The sequence below is a fragment of the Neofelis nebulosa genome, chromosome 6, assembly GCF_028018385.1.
Source record: "Neofelis nebulosa isolate mNeoNeb1 chromosome 6, mNeoNeb1.pri, whole genome shotgun sequence".
In the NCBI taxonomy this organism is placed as follows: Eukaryota; Metazoa; Chordata; class Mammalia; order Carnivora; family Felidae; genus Neofelis; species Neofelis nebulosa.
In genome coordinates this window covers 33,518,984-33,539,756 of record NC_080787.1, presented here as the reverse complement: position 1 = coordinate 33,539,756, position 20,773 = coordinate 33,518,984, and the positions used below count along the sequence as shown (strand labels likewise).

General features: G+C 48.4%; 3 protein-coding genes, 1 long non-coding RNA gene and 1 pseudogene across 6 annotated transcripts in view; 2 read left to right on the top strand and 3 right to left on the bottom strand.

The window, feature by feature from the left end:
* The window catches only part of LOC131515327 (class I histocompatibility antigen, Gogo-B*0101 alpha chain-like), a 554,762-nt gene that overhangs the window by 77,708 nt on the left and 456,281 nt on the right, over nt 1-20,773 (top strand). The gene's annotated exons all lie outside the window — the stretch shown is intronic.
* Nucleotides 1-20,773, bottom strand: part of LOC131515329 (class I histocompatibility antigen, Gogo-B*0101 alpha chain-like) — a 113,492-nt gene that overhangs the window by 20,947 nt on the left and 71,772 nt on the right. Inside the window, exons 7-8 of one of the 3 annotated variants that reach the window (XM_058736101.1) lie at nt 17,820-17,867; nt 17,273-17,690 (exon numbers count right to left, since the gene is read on the bottom strand). The exons of 1 other annotated variant lie outside the window; for it this stretch is intronic. In XM_058736101.1, coding sequence (XP_058592084.1) covers nt 17,686-17,690; nt 17,820-17,867 — 53 coding nt within the window. In that variant the 3' untranslated portion in view covers nt 17,273-17,685. Of the gene's footprint in view, nt 1-17,272; nt 17,691-17,819; nt 17,868-20,773 lie in introns of those variants that run through there. One more of the 3 variants, XM_058736099.1, reaches the window with a different exon arrangement.
* Nucleotides 1-20,773, top strand: part of LOC131515350 (uncharacterized) — a 110,275-nt gene that overhangs the window by 20,020 nt on the left and 69,482 nt on the right. The window lies entirely within an intron of this gene.
* Nucleotides 17,273-20,773, bottom strand: part of LOC131515330 (DLA class I histocompatibility antigen, A9/A9 alpha chain-like) — a 114,256-nt gene continuing 110,755 nt past the window's right edge. Inside the window, exon 9 of the transcript XR_009263562.1 lies at nt 17,273-17,625. The gene's annotated coding sequence lies outside the window, so the exon portion shown is untranslated. The remainder of the gene's footprint in view (nt 17,626-20,773) is intronic.
* On the bottom strand, nt 18,806-20,739 carry LOC131515337 (patr class I histocompatibility antigen, alpha chain E-like; annotated as a pseudogene).

Genomic DNA, 20,773 nt, shown 5'->3' with positions numbered 1-20,773 from the left:
GAAAATGATGGCAATATTTAATCTTCTATATCTTGTTATAACAAAATAAAATAAAAAATAAAATGAGACCTCCCACTGGTTCCTCCTGCATTATCAGCAGTGTTTCCTGAGTGTCCTCCAGCCATGCAGAGTGTGGTGCTCATCCAGGGATTTTGACCGAGATTCGATTCAGATTTCAGATCTCAACCCTCTGCTGCTCCCTCACTTTCATATTTGCCCTTTAAATGTCCAGCTTCTTGGCACTGTGACTGCTGTCATCTGCCCCGTGAGCCACTGGGGCAGTGGGGAAGGGAGCACCCAGAGGGGAGAAAGCTCTGGACTTGTGGTTCTCGTCCATTGTAGTGGTGGTTTTTCAAGATTATAGTTCTCATGTTTCTGCCTGCCTGCATTTACTTTTCATGGACTTCAAGTATTTATTTTAATGTTTTTCTTCAGTTTTGATAATTGTCTTCTGGGGAGGAACTAACTCCACCCCATCCTCCTGCCATTACTAAAGTCTCACCTGAGAGAGGATTTGGGGTGAAAAGGTCCCAGCCCGTGATCTGATCTTGTGAGAACAAGGTGGATTCAGGCACCTGCGGTTCCGTGTTCAGGCTTCTTCAACTGAAATACAGGGAGGCCCGGGATCTGGGCACAAGCTGACTGCATATAACTCTGTATATGAGAATTTTCTTACATTATCTGCACTGAGTCACCAGAAAGGCAGCGAAGTTTGAATGGAGAACTTGGAAGTGGTTGAGTTAAATCTGAAACAAGCTCCGTCTTGTCCTCCTCATCCTCAGAAGCTGCAATGACCATGACTCTTCCCATCTAATGGCTGCTTTGTAGCCTTCATCAGGGAGATGCCCATATTCCCCCCTGTGCTCTGGGCATTTGCGCTGGAGGCTTCTCTCCAGAGAAGGGCACCAGCCCTCAGAGATGTAAGTGCATCGGCGTCATCAGATCCTCCTGAGTATGAATTGTTATCCCCCCAAGGAACAACGGAGGATTTTTCATCTCACACGGGGTCTTCTCACATCACCAAGGTATGAAAAGTGTATGGAATCCTCCCTGGGAAGGGGACATGGCACAATTTCTTGAGGGCCAATCTCGCACCCGGAGGCCTCAGCAAACTGCCAAATCATGGGTCAGGAGAAGACAGTTCTCAGCTGTTCTACTCTGTTCAGCTCTGAGGGACTTGACTGCAGATCAGCCACCTGCTAGTGAAGCATGGTTCACTGATGGGACAGCTCGATGTTCCCGTGTGGCAAATGCAAAAAAGCACTCTGGCCATCCACCAATGATGGGAAGCTGCTACCAGCACAGGGCAATGGAGACTCGTTGCACATTATTAGATTAGAAATGTCCCTGGATCTGATTGTCCCCATGTGTTTCTTTGTTAGTCTGTCAGGTAGGAGTCCCTCACGTTCTGGCTGGAAAATACCAGAGAAGGTGTCATGTGCTGACTGAATTTTAATGAGACGACATCTTCGAAATCTCTAATCTCTCACAAGGTTTTCCAAAAACTAGTTAACCAAACTCCAGAGAAGTAACCAAGATGTCTTTCGGTGCAAGAACCATGAACCCTCCCCCTGGACCCTGAGCATGATTCTCAGGAATGCTTAGGACCTCAGGAAAGCTCCTGTCTCCTGTCTCCCAGGCCTGTGGACAGGGCAAGCACCAAGGACCTTCCACAAAGTGAGGAGGAGGAGAAGGTGCTGAGGAGCTGGCCATCTCTCTTACATACAGCGGGAAGGAAAAGCACCTCCTCATTCATAATACACAGTGTAAACTCCCTCTCTTCGGTGCCACAATGGGCTTCACTTGGCTTGTCCTAGATGCTTCCTCCTGGTGCTGTGATGGGTCCCAGACCCTGGTGCTGCTCCAAGTCAGCTGACACGGGCACTGGAAGAAGAAATGAAAGACAATTTGTTCACCGTGGAGTCAAGTTCATTTAAAAGAGGAAGAAGGGGGGCGCCTGGGTGGCGCAGTCGGTTAAGCGTCCGACTTCAGCCAGGTCACGATCTCGCGGTCCGTGAGTTCGAGCCCCGCGTCAGGCTCTGGGCTGATGGCTCGGAGCCTGGAGCCTGTTTCCGATTCTGTGTCTCCTTCTCTCTCTGCCCCTCCCCCATTCATGCTCTGTCTCTCTCTGTCCCAAAAATAAATAAAAAACGTTGAAAAAAAATTTTTTTAAATAAAAAAATAAATAAAAGAGGAAGAAGGGACACAAATTGTGGCTTTGAGCTGGTCCTGCCATGAGATGAACTCATTCAGGGCATGTCTTCCTCAGAGGTTCATGAACTTGAGGGATGTGTGTTGTTTGTTGGGTCACTTTGAAAAGCTGTCAAGTGAACTGCAGCAAAGAGCAAGACCTTTCAAATGAAGGGACATTGGTTTGATCCTGATTTTGCGTCCAAGTTGTGCAACATGAAGAGATGATAGAAATTCTTTAGGTTCGGTTTTATCATGACTAAAAGAATTGATCATAAGTGATGTGAGTAGAAAACAGTGCTCCTTTAGTTTCTCTATAATTTTCCCACATTTTAATGACCGTAAATGACATGTCTGTGAGTTGCATTCCCAGTATAGAACTTGCTCTCTTCCTTCCCCTGTATGGCAATGACCCACAGTCTCACACTACATTATAACCTCTGCACTCTTAGAAGGTAGATGGGGCAACAAGCGTCTACAGCAAATTCCCTTCTGAACTCTGAAATGCTCCTGACTGTCCAGCACGTCCGTCTTCCTTGTGATTTCAGGAAGTCTGTTTTCAAGGGCTGGGGACACAGCTCTGGGGGCTGGAAGCTGCACCCACTTCCTCCTGGAGGGAAGGAAGGGACTGTGGTTCCATGACTCCAGACATCTCTCTGAGAGTGAGAGGCTCCTCCAGCCTGAGAGACCAGCACTGTTGTCATCTGTGAGGGGCCTCGGATATATGGCCTCTCTCTTCACCAACAACTAAAGAGATCAGAATAAGGTAGCCAGAGGTCCACGATCCTTTCTGGCCTGAGAGCATGAAAGTTGTCAGGCATAGCTGAGTGTGAGAGCCACATGGCTTCTTCACAGGGAAACGTGGATCAGTCACACCCTCACTCCATGTTGGCATCGAGGACATAGGACAGCCCTTTGGTTAGAAAGGGAAGCTCTGTTCCATTACTATTATGTTTAGAATTGAACAGTTTACTTTTTGTAATGTTCTGTCCATGCGAAATGAATAAAACTTTCAGAATTTCAAAAAAAGTGGAAGGGCGTTTTATTCAAGCCATAGTGAGGACAGCTGGCCGGGATACACAAACCTCACAAAGAAGATAGTGCTTCGAAGGAAGGGATATTTGTGCAGAGTATTTGTGGTTTTATGAAAAGTGTCAGAAACCATCACAATGAAAGATATTCCAGAACAACTTATGAACATCAACTCTCTGAAAAAAGTTTATTTTCCAAACATTTACCTCTTCCAATTGCACAAATTTCTTTAAGGTGACTCTAGCAGGTTTGATATCATTTTCAGCTGCTTTTGCCATCTTAGCACTGCTTGAGGCCAGATCTGCTAGGTATCATGGTTTCCACCCAAATATTCAGAGAGTATTATTTAATCTTCTTAGAGGTTTATTTAATTATTTATCTATTTTTAAATTTTTTTACAGCTGACTTTGTGGAAGATAAATGCCATCATTATACATTTTATTTATCACTTCTCATACCCAAGATTAGAATTTGCTATGTACATTCACTTAATTTACAATGTCAAAAAATGGGCGCCTGGGTGGCTCAGTCAGTTAAGCATCAGACTCTTGATTTTGGCACAAGTCATGATCTCAGGGTTGTGGGATCGAGCCCGGAGTATGGCTCTGTGCCAAACATGGACCTGCTTAAAGATTCTCTCTCTCTCCCTCCCTGTGGCCCGCTCCCCTGCTCTCTGTCTCAAAATAAATAAACATTGAAAAACTGAAATGTCAAAGAAGCTACCACAATTGTAATAGAGTAATTAAAAATAGTTTTTTTTCAATTTGAGTAGAGTTGACACATAATGTCACATTGGTTCCAGGTGTACAAGGTAACGTATGACAAGTTCACACATTGTGCTCTCTCCACCACAAGTGTAGCTGCCCCAACACATCCTGTTACGGTATCAGTGACTGTTCCTCATGCTGTGCCTTCTATTCAGTCACTTCTTCATTCCCTAACTGGAGCTGTGTTCCTGCTCCCCCTCCCCCGCTGTCCCAACCCCCATACCCTCCTCTCTGGGAACTAACTCAGATCTTCATTTACCGTATGATAATACATGTGAATAAAAAGTGTCCTGACGTAAATAAAGTGATTTATGTGAATTCACATTTCACTGTATCATCCTGAAATCACTGAATACATGACTTATACAGTACCAAGTTAGAGTATCCAGAAATTTCTCTAAAACTTTGTGTGAGACCCTGAACTTTGTGGCCACACTGGCACCATGGGTACACGTGTAACCGTGTCACATCTTGTTTGAGCACTGATGACTACCTTCGATGCACTGGATTCTCAGATCAACAAAACCCTCCTTCTTACACGTCCTCAATTTAGTATTGAAGTGATTAAAACACATTCTGGTGACATAGTTGAAACGACAGTGATAATGATTTATTGTTTGGTTTATAGGTTGTCCAAATACTTGTCTTATTCTGGCAGACACACGGTTTGCAGCCAGCAGCACAGTGACAGGGACCACAGGGAGATGTGCTGCTCACAGTCTGGTCACAGCCTTCATTCACAATGTAAAATGCTCTGCTTCACTGCACAGTAGATAGTGTGACTTCTGATGGCACTTTTTCAATGTTGGTTGCTCTTATCAGCCGTGTAAGGGTTATTATACAAAGTTTTACTAATCCAATGACTTGCTGTGTGAAGGTAATTTATAATGTTCTTCACATTGTTCTTCTTGATTATTGCTAATTGTTCGTTGCATTCTGAGCACTGACAGCATGTGCTTAGCAGGTTCACATTCACACAGCTTTGGAGCATGATTTGCACATAATATTTACATGGTTAGCAAGAGTAAGACACCAGTGAGTTTTGAAAAAAAAAGCAGGGATTTTTTAAAGTTTTTGTTATGTAATATAGTGTTTCCTTTGAACTAGATCTTACACAATGTGGAAGCCATTCCCACTCATTATAAGGTTTGTACAGTATTAGATGCTCTGTGACAGGGCAGGTTGTGATTCATTGCTAGTGTTATGGCTCCTTGTTCACTCTCAGACCCAGAAGATTCATGACTAGTATATTTCAAAGCAAAGTTAAAAGGTGTTGAAACTTTGTCACTTCATTCTTACTGTGTATTCTTAGTATTTTATTTATATTCTTGAATCTGTATCTATTATTTCCACAAAAATTGCGGCAGACTGACACTGAAAACAAAGGAAAAGTTGTGCAACACGAGGGTAATGATAAGTTGAAGACTCTCCTAATCTCAGAGGGAAGAAATACAACCCAGGTCCTTGTCCAAACTGCCTTCGGATCACGTCTGCTGAGTCAGCTGTGCTCACACACGCAGCCGGCCCGCCTGCCCTGCACATTTTGGACCTCTGGCCCCACCCCAGTCCCATGAGCTGCTTCCTTAAAATACACCCACCTCTCCCTTGATGCACGTATCTTATTGTGTCTGTTTCTCTGAGCACCCTGACTAACACAGTACTGTGACAGGCACTAAGGATAGGGACCTACAAAAAAGAAAACTCGCCCTTGTCATGGAAAGTACAGTGGCAGGTGGTAAACATGCAATCATGTGATGCTCACTGGCCACGACTGCACTTGAGCAGGAGCTACTCACCTTCCCTGGGGTGCAGCGGGGGTAGGGGGGCAAACTGTCCCTGAGGAAGTAACATGTCAGCAGACACCAGAGGGAGGCCAGACCAAAGATTGTGGCAGGGAGGTGGGGAGAGTGTGCCACATGAAGGAAGAAGGAGGGATCAAAGGTCCTAGGGTGGGATAGACTAGACTGGGGACAGAACAGGAGCAGGGACTCTGGGACAAGGAGAGCTGAAGGCTGTGCCTTCTCTTGAGGCATCCTTCTCTCCACATGTACCTTCTCCTTCACACTCATCACCTGGGTTCTGGGTGACTTCCAGGGCCTTACAATTGTCCCATAGCAGAACTGGGAGGCCCTGGGCCTTCTAGCCTCATGGCTTAGTGCTAGAGATAAAGAAGCTGAGGCCACAGAGGGGAGTGGTTTCTCCAGGAAACAGAAGGTGTGGGGGGGGGGGGGGCTGGAATCCCCTGACTCTGGGGCCAGTGCATTTCCCACAGTGACAGGGAGGGTGATGTGAAGGAAGGGGACCTTGGTCAGGAGAGCGGTGGGACTAGCAGGGGTTGAGATGCTACAAGATCACACGGGGGACCTGGGAGGTCCCATTCCAGGGTCCTCACACCTCACTCTGAGCCATGAGAACATTTCTAACTGTCCCCCACTCCTCCTGATGCCTCCACGTCTTCAAGCCCTGCTCAAGATCAGCTTCTTCATGGCACTTTTCAGATATGGAGGAAGGTTTCTTTTTAGTTCTCTAAATTATACCAGTGCACGATGGGTGTGGGATTTGAATATCACAATCACTTGTGTGAGGAGAGGGGGTCTGGAAGAGTGTTGTGTAATTGTCTTCCTATTCTTTTATGTTGTGTGCCCTACTCTCCTATTACACAACACACACGCACACACGCTCACACTCCTTCCCCACACATGGATAACTAGGTCCTCAGTAAGTACTGGAGCTTCCTCTGAACGCACTGGTTCCTGCTTCAGGAATGCACTGTGTTCAGTACTTCTCCTCAGCTGTGTCTCAGTCACCTCCAGGAGTCCCTGCATTTAGTGCCTTGGGCTCCATGGGTGACCAACCCTTCATCTGCCATGACAGTGAGAAGATGAAGACAAAGTCTTGAGTCCAGGGGTTGATGGAGGAGCCAAGGCATTTAGACGACAAGACCAAGTTCTTCACAAGCCAGAGGAAGAGTAACCACGTAAATCTGAGAAATGTGCAGCGATACTACAACCAAACCACGGAGCACAGTCTGAACAAAGAGCACCCACGAAAGCAGGCAGGTTGGTGCCAGGAAGAAAGCAGAAGGCGCCGTGCAGACGACATCAGCCCAACCCCCAGGGACCTGAGACCCTCTCGTCAGGAACTCCCCTAGTGGCAGCTGGGGCAGGCAGGTGTGCACAAGCTGTCACTGGAAAGTGAAGGTGGCTACAGTCTGGTCAGAGGGGCAGGGTCTTTGTATCATTGATTAATTAGCTAACTGACTAAGCCGACTCAGTGGGTCAGGGACACTTCTTTAGGTCACTGTAGGTTGGGCACCAGAAAGGATGACCTACTGTTTGACCTCATAGAGCTTACAATTAAGATGGGGAAGCAGCCATACTTCTGTGATCGCGTTATTGAGCTTGTGAGGCACACTGAGAGATCCTGAAGACAGGTACCTCCTTAAATGTCAAATGAAAAGCAGAGAAGTGGTTACAGAGTTGACAGGCCAGACACCTCATTGAGAAGGGAAAGTGTGATGAATGATGTGGAACTTTGTGTAGAGTCTGATGTGTGTGTATGATTTGAGTTGATGGGAGAGGGGTGGGGTTCCAAGCAGGGAGAGGTTAGGGTGGGCAAGGTGTGGGGTGAAAGTGCACAGAGTGATTTCAGGGCATAGGTTATAGTTTAATAATTTCCAGTTAGTGTCATGAGAACTTAGCATATGAAACAGTTAGTGAAGGCCCTTGCATGTTGAGTCAAGGCATAAACCAGTGAGAAGCACAACTAAAGCTGAAGAGGGAGGCTGCTCAGATTTTACCACAGATCCGTACAGGATCGTGAATTCAACAGTTTGCCAGATGGTTTTGTTACAGGCACCGAGAGTCCTGCCTTCTAAGGGCTCGCAGCATAGGAGGAGAGAGACATTGTGCAGTGAAGTTTGGTACTGTGTGTAAGTAATGGACCAGGATCTTTTGTAAAGCTTTCTCAGAAAGTGAGAACAAATCTAAAAAGAGATGCTCCTATGATTCTCATCATGTAGGAAATGACAAACATTTTATAAGCTGTGTGCAAGAACTGTTGGAGGACCAATGTATATCCTTCTTTTATATCACAAGATCATAGTCTACAGGGTGAATGTTCCCTGCAGAGCAGCCCGGTGGGGTGGTGCAGGGACAAAAGCTGGAGGGCCTCTGCTGGCATGCTCTGCCCTGACTGACACTGCCTAGTCCTGGAGAGGATTGGGCAGGCCCCCAACCCTGCAGTTCACCATATTGGGGGCTCCAGGAGGACACAGGATGGTGGGCGGTGGCAAGATGGCTAGGACAATGACAACCACCTGAGTTTGGACATGGACCTCTGCCATCTATGGTCATCTCATCATTGCCCACTATCCTGGCACAGATGAGAGGTCAGTAGGCATCATGGTTTGTAGTAGATGCTTTAGAAGCCCTCCCTGTTTTGTCTACCACAGACCCTACCAGAACACATGTGACCCACCACCCCCTCTCTGACTGTCAGGTCACCCTGATGTATGGTGTGTCCTGGGCTTTTGCCCCGTACATATCACCATGACCTAGCAGTGTGCCAGGGAGCACCAGACCCAGGACAAGAAGCTTGTGGAGACCAGGCAGAAGAGGATGGAACCATCCAGAAGTGCTTGGCCATTGTGCTGTCTTCTTGAGAGGAGCACAGATTCACATGCCATGTGTAACATGAAGGACTGCATAAGCCCATCACCATGAGATAGGATAAGGGAGGGGATGAGGAGTGGAGCCACATATCAGGGAAACAGGAGCCCTTCTAGAGACTTGCAGCACAGTCCAGGCACAGAGACACCCCTCACATTTCCTTTACTCCTCAGATCCATTTTCCCAGCCACTATGCTCATCGAGAGGGCATCTGCTGACCAGGTTCTCCTTGGAGCTCTCATCACTGGGGTTGTTTGAGCAGCAGTTTAGATGGTCGGAAGTAGAGTTGCTGGAGGTGTGCTCTAGAACAACAAGAACTCGGGTGGGGAAGAGGTCCAGGTTTCTTCATTCTGATCTAGAACTTCCTAACCTCAGTGTCCTGTTCATTCTGAAGGTAATGTGGCAACATCCTTCTGTGTAGCAAAGCCTGGGGTTGGGGGTGGGGGGCACACCAGGGTGGGAGAGCAGTTAGAAGAAGGTGAGAGGCTGAAGACCTGCTGGACCCCCAGAGTCTCAATACCAGGTGGGCAGTGCACATGGCTGCCGCTGGATTCCAGGATCTCAATCTAAGGTCACATCTCCCACTCACTTAGGAGAGCTCCAGGAGCAGGCATGCTGAGATCCAGAAAGTACCAGAGTCCCTAGGGAGTGGGATTCTTTCTAGTGAGACAAATATTCTCTGGTGTTTCTCCCTCAAGATACTAAAATTTTTAAAATGGTGAAGTGGGAGTGAGCCAGTCCCAGGGTGAAATGGCAAATGTGAAGGGAGTGTGTTATGTGTATGTGTGTCTGTCTGTCTGGGTGGGTTCACAATCCCATAGAAATGTGTATGGGTATTTGTGTATGGAGGTTTGTATAGATGTGTATAATTGAACATACATATGGGAGAGAGAGAGAGACAGAGAGAGAGAGAGGGCACCCACTGCTCTGAGGATTCATCAACTGTACCTCCACACTGGCCATTTCATGGTTGCCTCACCACCACCCCATGGGATAACGTGACAGAACAGCTCTTCATCTGCAGGAAGTGAGAGGGGCTCAGGCTGATGAGTGACAGGAAGAACTGGTACTTGTCATGTAGGAGGAAGAAAACAGGAGCTACATTGGTGGGAACTCTCTTCCTCCCCAGAGTTCTTGTAAGGGATTTGCATGAATTGATTCATTTCAACCTCATAATAGTCCCATGAGATAGGGAAAGCTATCAATTCCAATTTATAGGCAAGGAAATCAAGATCACTCAGAAGTTACATGACTCAATTGGCTAAGCCATGATTCTAACAAAACAGTCAGACTCCTGAGCCCAAGAGCCCACCGTTTTTTGTTTGTTTGTTTTGTTTTGTTTTGTTTTTCATTCTTGGACACTGTTCACCTGCTGCATTGAGTCACCTCATTCTGTGGCTCTGACAGCTTCTCCTCCTCCAGCACTGAGTCTTGTGAAGAGTATGCATTTCTCACAGTCCCTATAAGTAAGCCCATACATTTGAAGTGACAGAAGAGTTGGTTCTACATGGCTGATGGAGTTGGTTTGCTGCAGATGGTGGGAGAGAGGGTCATACCTGGGCTGTATGGAGTCCATGGTGTGTGCATCTGGGCTGTGAGGTGGGCTGTCCACAATGCTGAGGGGGAAAGACCAGCTATGGGGGGTTGGGGCAGAGTTTCTTCATCACTGTTCCATTCACAGCCCAAAAGCACAGCCCTGTGCAGGCCTGAGAGACAGGGGGGTGGCCATTCATGTCCTTCTAATCCCTGCTGTCCCTGTCTTCTGTTTCTAAGTGACCTCCTAGTGATACCTGCTCTCCAAGGTGAGAGGTGAGGCCAAGTCTAGCCTCACTCTCCTCAAGGTACTTCCTCCTATCCTGCCTTTCCTCACTCCTGGGGCCTCCCAGATGCAGGAAGAGCAAAGAACTTGACATTCATGTTGTAAAGAGAAAACAGGATGTCTGTCTTCAAGAAATGGAAAGCCTGCCTTTGGGGGAGGACTGAGAGTTCCCTTGTTGGTTGGGCTGGGGGCCTCAGTGTCTTGCTGGATGTAGACAGAACACTGAAATCAGTTTCTGGTCTTTCTAATGCAGCTGCTGGCCTCAGCAAAGCTTGTAATTTGAGCAGATAGTAGAAAACTGACGAGGTGTTATATGATCCAACATCACCACTGCCACATTTTATTGGTTAGAGGATTTCCAGGTCCCACCCACACTCAGTGGGAGGAGACTCCCCAAGGCCAGTGTACCAAGAGGTGGAGCCCATTGGGCTTTATTATAGAATCTGTGTGCATGAGGGTGTTCCAGTTGACAGATGGCAGGAATGGAGGGTACCACATTCTCTAAACTGGGTGGATTCGTACACAGGTGCCCAATCACTGAACAAGATGATTATCACTCTGAGTGTCTTGTTGGAGAAGAGAACTGCACAGCTGAGCTGTGTTATTAAAGCAGAGTTCTAGATACAAGATTCACATTATCGTTTGGAAAGGTATGTCTCAACTTTGTCGAGCCTCAGAGGTCATCTTCTCTGAACACTTCACCCTGGACTTGTCAGACCTTCTAAACCTCTAGGAAAGCATTATCACTAAACTGAACTTTTTCTTTTTGCCTTCTTGTGTCATGCTCCCAGGCAAATCCTGGTCTCCCACAATTTCTTTCAGTTTGCCACATACAGGATCCCACAAAGTCACTTCTTGTGATTCCACTTTGTTGGTTACTTTCCCTTCATCCATTTACTTTCTTAATGATATTCTTTTGTATTGATGAGTCAGTTACATAAGAAAGTTAGTATTCTCTACCTAAACGTTTTCACTAATTTTTGGACCAAATGGGCAAAGTTTCTCTTTCCAAGTCTCAGCTCATTCCCACACAGGGACAAGACACAGAGGTGGGGTTCCTGGAAAGTCAGGGATCGGCACAGAAGCTCATCAGCAGGAGACATTTATGTCACAAGGTATGTACCTGCATCTTCTTTTTGTCCCTAGCATGAGGCACAACACCAGGCCCACAGTAGGTACTCAAGAAGCTTCTGTCTGGAGGGTGCTTCCCAGAACTCATTATACTAGTTGCATTTACCAGGTTATTCACCTCACTGTGAATTCCTTTTTATTTCTGTAACTGTGGCCTAGCGGAGAGCTGACCCTCTACTATTGCCCAATATCTGTCTGCTAAATGGAGGTAGGCTTTCTTGGTAATTCAAAATTCATGTCAACTGACTGAGACATGCACAAGATATAAAAACTTTGTATAACATAAGGGAGTACAGAGTGAACAGTAAATTTCCCCCTCCATCCTATCCATTTTTAAAAATTTAAGTAGAGCAAAAATCATCCTTATTCCATAGTGATAGAGTCATGGGAACACAGAGTCACTCAGATTCAAACCAGATTCATGCACCAGCCTCCCATGAGGCTATGTGTATCTGTGTGACTACATTCCAGCCATTATGGTGAAGCAGAATGAAGTAGTAGGTGTTGCCCTGAAAGGAGGAAAACTTCCTCTTTTCCTGCTTTCTCTACATGGCACATGGACCATGGACATGGTCTTAGGTACTCTGGCTCATGCTACTAAGGGCAACTTCGCAGGTCACAGGAAGCTGCATGCCTGGACAGCCTTGTGGGGCAGAGATACCCTCACAGCCATGGATGGCTTGACTCACTCATGGGAGACACATAGAAGCTGTGTCCCGTTCATCCCACTGGAGCTGGATTCTGCTGCATGCAACTGAACTAAGACATACAGAGGGAGGAGGACTTCCAGGAGTGGGTGGCCATGGTGGTCTGTTCTGGAGATGAGCAGAGATATATACACAGGGTGCACCAATGTGGGTTCCCTGGGACAGTGTCCTGGGTTGGAGGAAGGGAGAGCTGGGCCACAGGGGCATCACAAGAAGACTAGAGACCATTCTCCTCCTCATTTTCTGGTCATGGGGCTGCCCTGGGGGCGTGTTTGGCTCCCGAGGTGTTACCTCTGGGAGACATTGTTTCTTCCCTTCTCTTCTTGTCCTGTTTACAGAGTTCACCTGTCCTTCCAGCCATGATGACCATCACTGCTGGTGACCTTTTTCCTCCTCCTCATGCCATCTGATGGCAGTGGCTGTGCAGGTTGAGGTCTATAGAAGAACCCCTCAGGAGGGAAAGGAATGCAGGGTCATTTGTCATTGTTTCCATCAGAAACCCATACTTCCCCAGCCTGGCTTGACGTCCCACCTGGACACACTTGACTCCAGGTCCCTCATGTCTTGTGCTTGGTGTTCCCAGATATACTTTGTATGACTTCACCCTATTCTATTTGTTACCAGCAAGTCACTATAACCAGCTTCTGTTCCACATTGGCTGTCACTCAAGGGCATGAATACAAGGGGATGGGTACTTTGGAGTCATCTTAGAGTCTGTCTACAACAAGGGTGACTTTGGGAAACACCTGAATGCATGGCCTCTCACAAGGCTATGGCTGGGAATGCAGAGAGTAGCATAAATGAGGAGTTCAAGTCCAACAAAGTTGGTGATCACTCCCTGGGAATCCAGAGCAAAATCATGATGCCAACGTTGTTGCAGCTGGACACGGCCTAAGACTCCACCAGCGAGGTGACCACATACCAGACTCTGACTCAGGATGTGGAGACAGGGAAGCTGGGACAGTGCTGATGCATTTGGCACAGGCGATGTGAGCGGCAGTCCCGTCATCCACCTGCCAGGAGCAGTAGCCATAGCAGTCCTTGCCTCATGGACCAGTGGTGTGAACAGTGGCATCTGTGACCAGCACCATGGACAGTGGTTCTTATTTGGGCCTTGACCTAGGGTGGGTCTATGGATTTTCCTCCTGGCCATTGGCCTCATGACTGTTCTGTAGCCTTGGCTGAAATAAATGACGCATAATACTCTAAGTAAATATATACATGATATACATTTACCTATAAATATATATACTCATAAAGTATAAATATACTTTGCTTTATACTTTTTATATTTATTTTAAAAGACATTTTAGCATTTATTAAATATAATTTATATTTTATATTACACATTTAAAATGGATATTATACATCTCCCTGACTATATATACATATATGTATATGTATATAGCAAATATGTAAATATTATAGTAAATATATATTGTTTCAATTAAAACAACTTGGACTCTGTTGTTTAAAACAAAGAGTGAGAATCTATCTATAATCTATCCACTTGTAGAGAGCAAGGATTCAGTACTTTTTTCCACTTTCATGGAGATAGAATTGACATATAACATTTTATAAGTTTAAGAGCACAACGTTTTGATTGGATACATTTGTATACTGCAAAACGATTACCACCATAGAGTCAGTTACACCTGCATCATGTCTCAGTAACTTGTGTGTGTGTGTGTGTGTGTGTGTGTGTGTGGTGCAAACATTTAAGATCTACACTTAGTATCTCAGACATTTTATGTTGAGCTGATAACCACTTCCTCTGTCTGCCACCTGACGTGCCCCATGGGAGAGAAACTGTTTCTTCCAGCATATCTTGCATTTGTCTTCCTAAAAAACACCCATTTAAATATGGATGTAAGACTCCTTCCCACAAGGAGGGCTCTCATCAATGATTTCAGTGACCCTGGTGGAACCCCAGGATTGCTTGTGGCTTTGTTAAAAATACTCAGGTGTCCCCCTCGACCTACCATCTTAGAGTGTGTGCGTGTGTCGGGGAGGTGGGGGGTCAGGAATCACTTATTTAATAGGCCCCACAGGAGAGGCTGAGGCACAGCCATGTGGGAATCCTATTTTATGTGCTTGTTCCTCGGTGTGTGATCTGAAGACCAGCAGCAGCACCAACCTTGTTATAAACCCAGAATCTCATGCTCTATTGCAGACTGTGTAGCTCTTCCTAAGTCCAGGAAATTCCAGTGGACAATGAAGTTTGGGTCTTCCTGGTCTATGTGCCTTCTAGATGTAGAACCAGAACTGTTCAGTATGTGCATGTACTCTGATCACTTGCTTAGAACTGAGGAGTCCAGGGTTTGGTCCTGTTCCTTTCTCTTCTATAGCCATCAACCCCTTGGTGACCCCATATGCTGAAGGCTCTAAGCATCATTTATATGGGTCACCTCCATATCTATTCCTCCAACCTAGATATTTCTCCCACCCTGTACTCTATATCCAGATGGAACTTCGCTTGCATTTCTAATAATCTCAGATTCGACATTCCTAAATTGGGTGCCTGTGATGCAGCTCCCCAAATGTCCTACTTCCAAAATCTTCCCTGTCTCATTGGAAGACACCCCCCCTTTCTTCTTGCAGTCTGAAGTATTGGATGCTGTCCTTAATTCCTCCTTCTCACAACCCAGAAGTAATACATTAGGACATGCTGCAAAGTTCATCTTTAAATGTATCCAGAACATACACACACACACACACACACACACACACACACACACTAACCAGACTACAGCCACTTCCTGTTACTTTCTCTCTTCAAACCCCAAAATAAATCCAACATCCCCCCTCCTGGAAACTACACTGGTTTCCTACAGTTTCCGTACTGGTCTCCCGCCCTTCACCTCTCGATTCTGCACAGCAGTAAACAGATGCTTCTAAAGAGAAGTAGTCCCAGGTGGACCATCTGTTCTACACCATCTAGTGACTCCACGTCACTCAGAGAAAACTCAAAAGCCTTCTAATCCTAAAGTCTAGACATCTGAGTGCATTTCACATGCTCTCGGCTCCAGCCACAGTGGCCTCTCACCCTTCCTTGAACAAGGACACGCTCCTGCCCTAGTGCGTGTGCCTGGAGGTTCCCCTGCCTGGAAAGAACTCCCTGAGACATACTCTTCAACAATTCCTTGTGTCCTGCACATCTCTCAGAGGTCACCTTCCCAATGAGGCTCACACTTACCACCGTATAAAAGTAGCCACCTTCCCTGTCCCCGCACAGGTAACTCTCTGGATCACCTTCCTCAAAGCACCTATCAATTTTCAATTTATTTTTGTATTTTTTTAATGATTATATTTGAGACGAGGGAGACAGAGCACAGGTGGGGGAGGGGCAGAGAGAGAGGGAGACACAGAATCTGAAACAGGTTCCAGGCTCTGAGCTGTCAGCACAGAGCCCGATGTGGGGCTCGAACCCACGAACCATGAGATCATGACCTGAGCCGAAGTCGGATGCTTAACCGACTGAGCCACCCAGGCACCCCAACCAATTTACAATTTAAATACTTCCCTTATTTACCACATTTATACAATATACAGTTGACTCTGAATTACACTGTTGCGAACTGTGCACATCCACCGATATGTGGACCTTTTTACAACAAGTGCTGTCAATGCACTTTCTCTTATGCTTTCTTACTATTTTCCCCAGCCTAATTTATTGTAAGAATACATGTTACATATACATATAATGTACAATATATGTGTTAAATGACTGTTCATTTTTCAGTAAGGCTTCTTATCAACACTACGTTATTAGTGGTAATATTTAAGTTTCAGGGGAGTCAAAAGTTATACTTGGATTTCTGACTGCACAATGGGGTCATTGTCCTCAATCCACACATTGTTCCAGGGTCAAGTGGAGTCTGTCCCTCACCCCTAGGACATAGTCTCCACAAGACCAGCACGTTTGCCTTTTCTTACTTACTGAGGTGTCCTAGATGAAAAAAATAGCAGGTCCTGTACGTGGCACACGACATTATCAGTGGAACGATTGGTCAGCGGAGAGGACTTGTGTCTTCTGGATGAGCCTCAGGCACAGCCCGTCCGTGGCAGCTCCCGCACAAAGTGCCCCCACCTCACCATTAGTGCCGCCTCTACTTACCCCAGGGCTGCCCCTCCCTCTCTCTGCTCAGCTCCCCCCTCCCACAGTGTATCCCCTAAACAGCACAGCACACAGTTACATTCCTGTCTTCAGAATCACTGTATTTAGGTTCTATGGGGCTCTTTCTCCAACCAAATAGAAATCTACATTAGACCCTGCTTTATAAACCCATGAACATGGATGGGAACCAGCACCAGTATCATTAGAACTAGGACAGGAAGAGGGGGCAGAGAGGCAGGGAAGGTAGAAACTAACTGAAGTTGAACAAGGATGAGAAACTCCCAGATTCCTCTCTGTCTACCTCAGGATGTAAAGAATAATCCAGAAGACAACTCTAGAGGGAGGAGATGGATGAATGTGAAAATTCATCTCTCCAAATCCCAGAGACTCCAGTGTGCAGGGCCCACCTAGGCCTGCAGAACGACAGCCCAAAGGACTCCTGGTGCTGTAACCACCGGGGTCATCTGGGGAGAAGGAGACAGGAACTCGGACACACGAGCAAGAACAGGCCTGATGCTCCATAGAAACAAGGGGAAAAAAAACACCCAAAAGATGGGCCTGAGGTCACAACCCAGGATGGAGCCTGGGCTGACCCAGTCACAGGAAGCTCTTGCTCTATAAGGTCCTGGTGACAGGTGACGTCCACGTCACGGTCCTGGTGAGACAAGGTTCCACAGAAGGGACAAGGACAAGGAGCAGAGACATGACCCAGCTGAGGAGGGAGCACGACACTCCAAGGATGCACTGAGCACCGACTGGACACAGGCCCCGTCCACGCTTGGCTCCTCCAGCCCTCTCCTGTCCCCACCTGCAACAGACACGGCACAGGAAACAGCGGGTTCTGGGAGGTTCTCAGGGCTTTCATTTATTTTCTCTTGCAATTTTACAAACCTTCTCTTTTATTACCTCATCATCCCCACATGCCAAGAATTACAAAACACAAATTCATATCTGGATTCTCATTTTCAGTGGGGAAGTAAGGCGTCAGTACTCGGCCCAACATGAAAAAAAAACGGGGACGGAGACGGTCCAGCACGGACTCTGCTGGAACAGGAAAGCAGGTCAGAAAGTGAACAGGAATCAGTACGGGGAGGGGTCATGGTGGGCAGGGGGGGCCAGTCTCCTGTGTCCTCACAATATGCTAATAGGAACGCAGACACATTCTGACACCATCTGCAGGAAGTCAGGGGATCTCGATGGCACCAAGTGTGAACAGATCCTGTATTGCTCAGTCCCTGAGGGGCAGTGGGTCTCACACTGTGAAAAAATTAATCATGAACAGATTTAGATCAGTCACATAAGTGCCACATTCTCAACAGCCCCCCACATGTCAACATGTACCTAATGCACCCACCCCTCCCCACTTCAGGCCCTCCGGAGTCTTACCTTTAGGAGCCATTAGAGATGAATCAGAGCCCTGAGTACTGTCATCGCCTGGGGTAGAACAAACAAGATGAGATCAGAGCCACAGGTGCTGAGACTAAAGGAGCAACTATGGGCGGGGGTGAAATCCCCATGGGGTCCTGTCTACACTATCCCAGGTTTCAGGGATCACCTCCTCCATACTTACGTGCAGCATGAGAGTAGCTTGGTCCTTTTCCTCCTGTGGAAGAAAATAGCATGTTAGACACCTGGGACAACTGGGCCATGGGATCCTAGAGCAACCTCCAATGAAGTTTCCAGAATTCTGACTGAAGACCCAGGACAAGATTGGATACATGAAGAAACAGGTGTGTGTGAGGGGGTGGGAGGGGTGGGGTCACAGGACAACCACTTGCTGGAGGTCTGTCCGGAGCAGGGACCTTCCTCTCTGTCCTGTCACTGCTGGGAATCAGGTCCCCATCTCCAGAATCACCAAGTGAAAATCTGTTCTTCATTTTCACAAGTGCTTTGCTACAAAGTGAATGTTAGTAATGGCTCCAGAGTGGGCAGCTACATGTGTGTGGATGGAACTTGCCAGGAACCAGGCAGGACAATATGCTACCTAGGAAACCCCCCATCAGAACAAGAGAACTCAGATCCCCCCACTCTGTTCCTACCTGAGCACTTCTTCCTCCAGATCACAGCTCCAACCACCACAGTGACCACAAGGACAACCACACCAGCAATGATGCCCGGGATGGGGATGGAGGGCTGAGAGGATGGCTCTGGAAAGGGAAGGAAGATGAGGGGCCCAGACCTCTGGCTTCAGTCCTGACTCTGAAATTTCCAGAAGGGCCCTGCTTTCCCTGACACGGGGCTCTACCCCAAACCCTCCTTACCCCATCTCAGGGTGATGGGCTCGGGCAGCCCCTCGTGCTGCACATGGCATGTGTATCTCTGCTCCTCTCCAGAAGGCACCACCACAGCCGCCCGCTTCTGGAAGGTTCCATCTCCCACAGGCCTGGTGTCCACAAGCTCTGTGTCCTGGGTGTGGTCCTGCCCATTACGCTGCCAGGTCAGGGTGATCTCCGCAGGGTAGAAGCCCAGAGCCCAGCACCGCAGGGCCACCTCACGGTCAGAGATGGGGTGGTGGGTCACCCGTGTTTTGGGAGATTCTGAGGAAGAAGAAACAGAGAATCCACACTGTGGTTTAGCTTTATGGGTCACTGAAACTGCATCCACGTGACCATCCTGAGGTGGACAGGACAACTGGTCTGGATGGAAGAAGCACAAAACCCAGACAGCAGTCTAGCCTTTGGGATCTCCTGATCCTTGTTAAGTTCTGGAATCAGGGAGAGAGCCCGGGTGGGAGGCTGCAGATCTAAAGTGGGGAACACACTATAGTTCTGACTGTGGTGGAGGGTGAATGATTCAGAAAACCCGGAGTCAGATCTCCAAAGATGTTCTCAAGGAGATCAAGGCCTTGAGAGGGAAGGTCATGGTTCACAAGGTGGCTGCCAGGGTCAGAGGGAACTGCTGATGGGTTATTTCTGGGATGATCTCAACAGGCATCCCAGGGAGAGTCTGGATTCCTGTCTGTCCTTTATAGAGAAAATCACCCTCAAGGTGACTCAGTCTCTAGTAGGCATATGAACTCCGAAGCGGATGTCCCTCTTCCCACCCGTGGGAGGGGCGCTGTCGTGACACTGAGTCCATTTTCCCTTCCTCGTGGGCAGCCAGCCCCAGTGGAGGGGAGATCGGGGAGGCCCCAAGGTCCCGGTACCTGCGCGCAGCAGCCTCTCCTTCCCCATCTCCAGGTATTTGGTGAGCGACTCCACGCACACGCCCTCCAGGTAGTTCCTGTAGTGCTTTGCAGCACAGGCCACCTCCCACGTGTGGCGGGTGATCTGCGCCGCGGTGTCCGCCGCGGTCCAGGAGCCCAGGTCCTCGTTCAGGGTGATGTAATCCGCGCCGTCATAGGACACCTGACTGCCCGCGGAGGAGGGGGCTGTTCGGTCTGATATCACAGCCATACAGCCACTGGATGTTGTGTGATCCTGTCCCCGCCGCCAGAGTAGCAGTGATTAAGGTGAAACCTAAAGTAAAACCGCCTATAAGCTCCCTCGGACTCTTCCAGGGTCGTGGGACGGAGGTCACGCGGCCTCGGGGCTGCGCTCAGACCCGGAGACTCGGGGCGGCCCCGGCGCGTCCGTGGGGATGGGGGTCGTGACCTGGACCCGGGCCCTGGCGCTCACCGGAATCGCTCTGGTTGTAGTAGCCGCGCATGCTCTGCAGGCTGACTCGAAATTTCTGTGCGTTGTCCTTCGCGTTCCGCGTCTCCTGGTCCCAATACTCGGACCCCACCTGCTCCATCCACGGCGCCCGCGGCTCAGACCTCGGATTCAGGGCGTCGGTGTCGAACCGCGCAAACTGCGTGTCGTCCACGTAGCCCACGGAGATGAAGCGGGGCTCCCCGAGGCCGGGCCGGAACATCGCGGTGTGGAAATACCTCAGGGAGTGGGAGCCTGTGGGCGCGGAGCGGCTGAGACCCCGCCCGACCCTCCTCCCCGCGCGGGGCCCGGGTCCCAGGGGGAGGGGGACGGGAGGGCAGGGCGAGGGGGACCCGAGTTGGGGAGAGCAGGGCGGAGTCCGAGAGGGTTGGGGGAGGGCAGGCCAGGGCGGAGGACAGTCGCTGTCCCCATGGGTCCCGCTTCCCCGCCGGGCGGTCTCCTGGCTCCTGCCCCGCAGAGTCCCTTTCCTCCAGAACCTGCACTCACCCGCCCAGGTCTGGGTCATGGCCAGGGCCCCCGACAGCTGCAGGAGCCAAGTTGGGGGCATCACGAACCGCATCCTCGGGGTCTGGGGAGAAATGTCAGCCTCAGGAAGCGGGTGCTGATACTTGACACCCCGGAACCGCGGTGCCGCTGATTGGCTTCTTCTGAAACCAGACACTAATAGTGTGAAACGAGGCCGCGTCA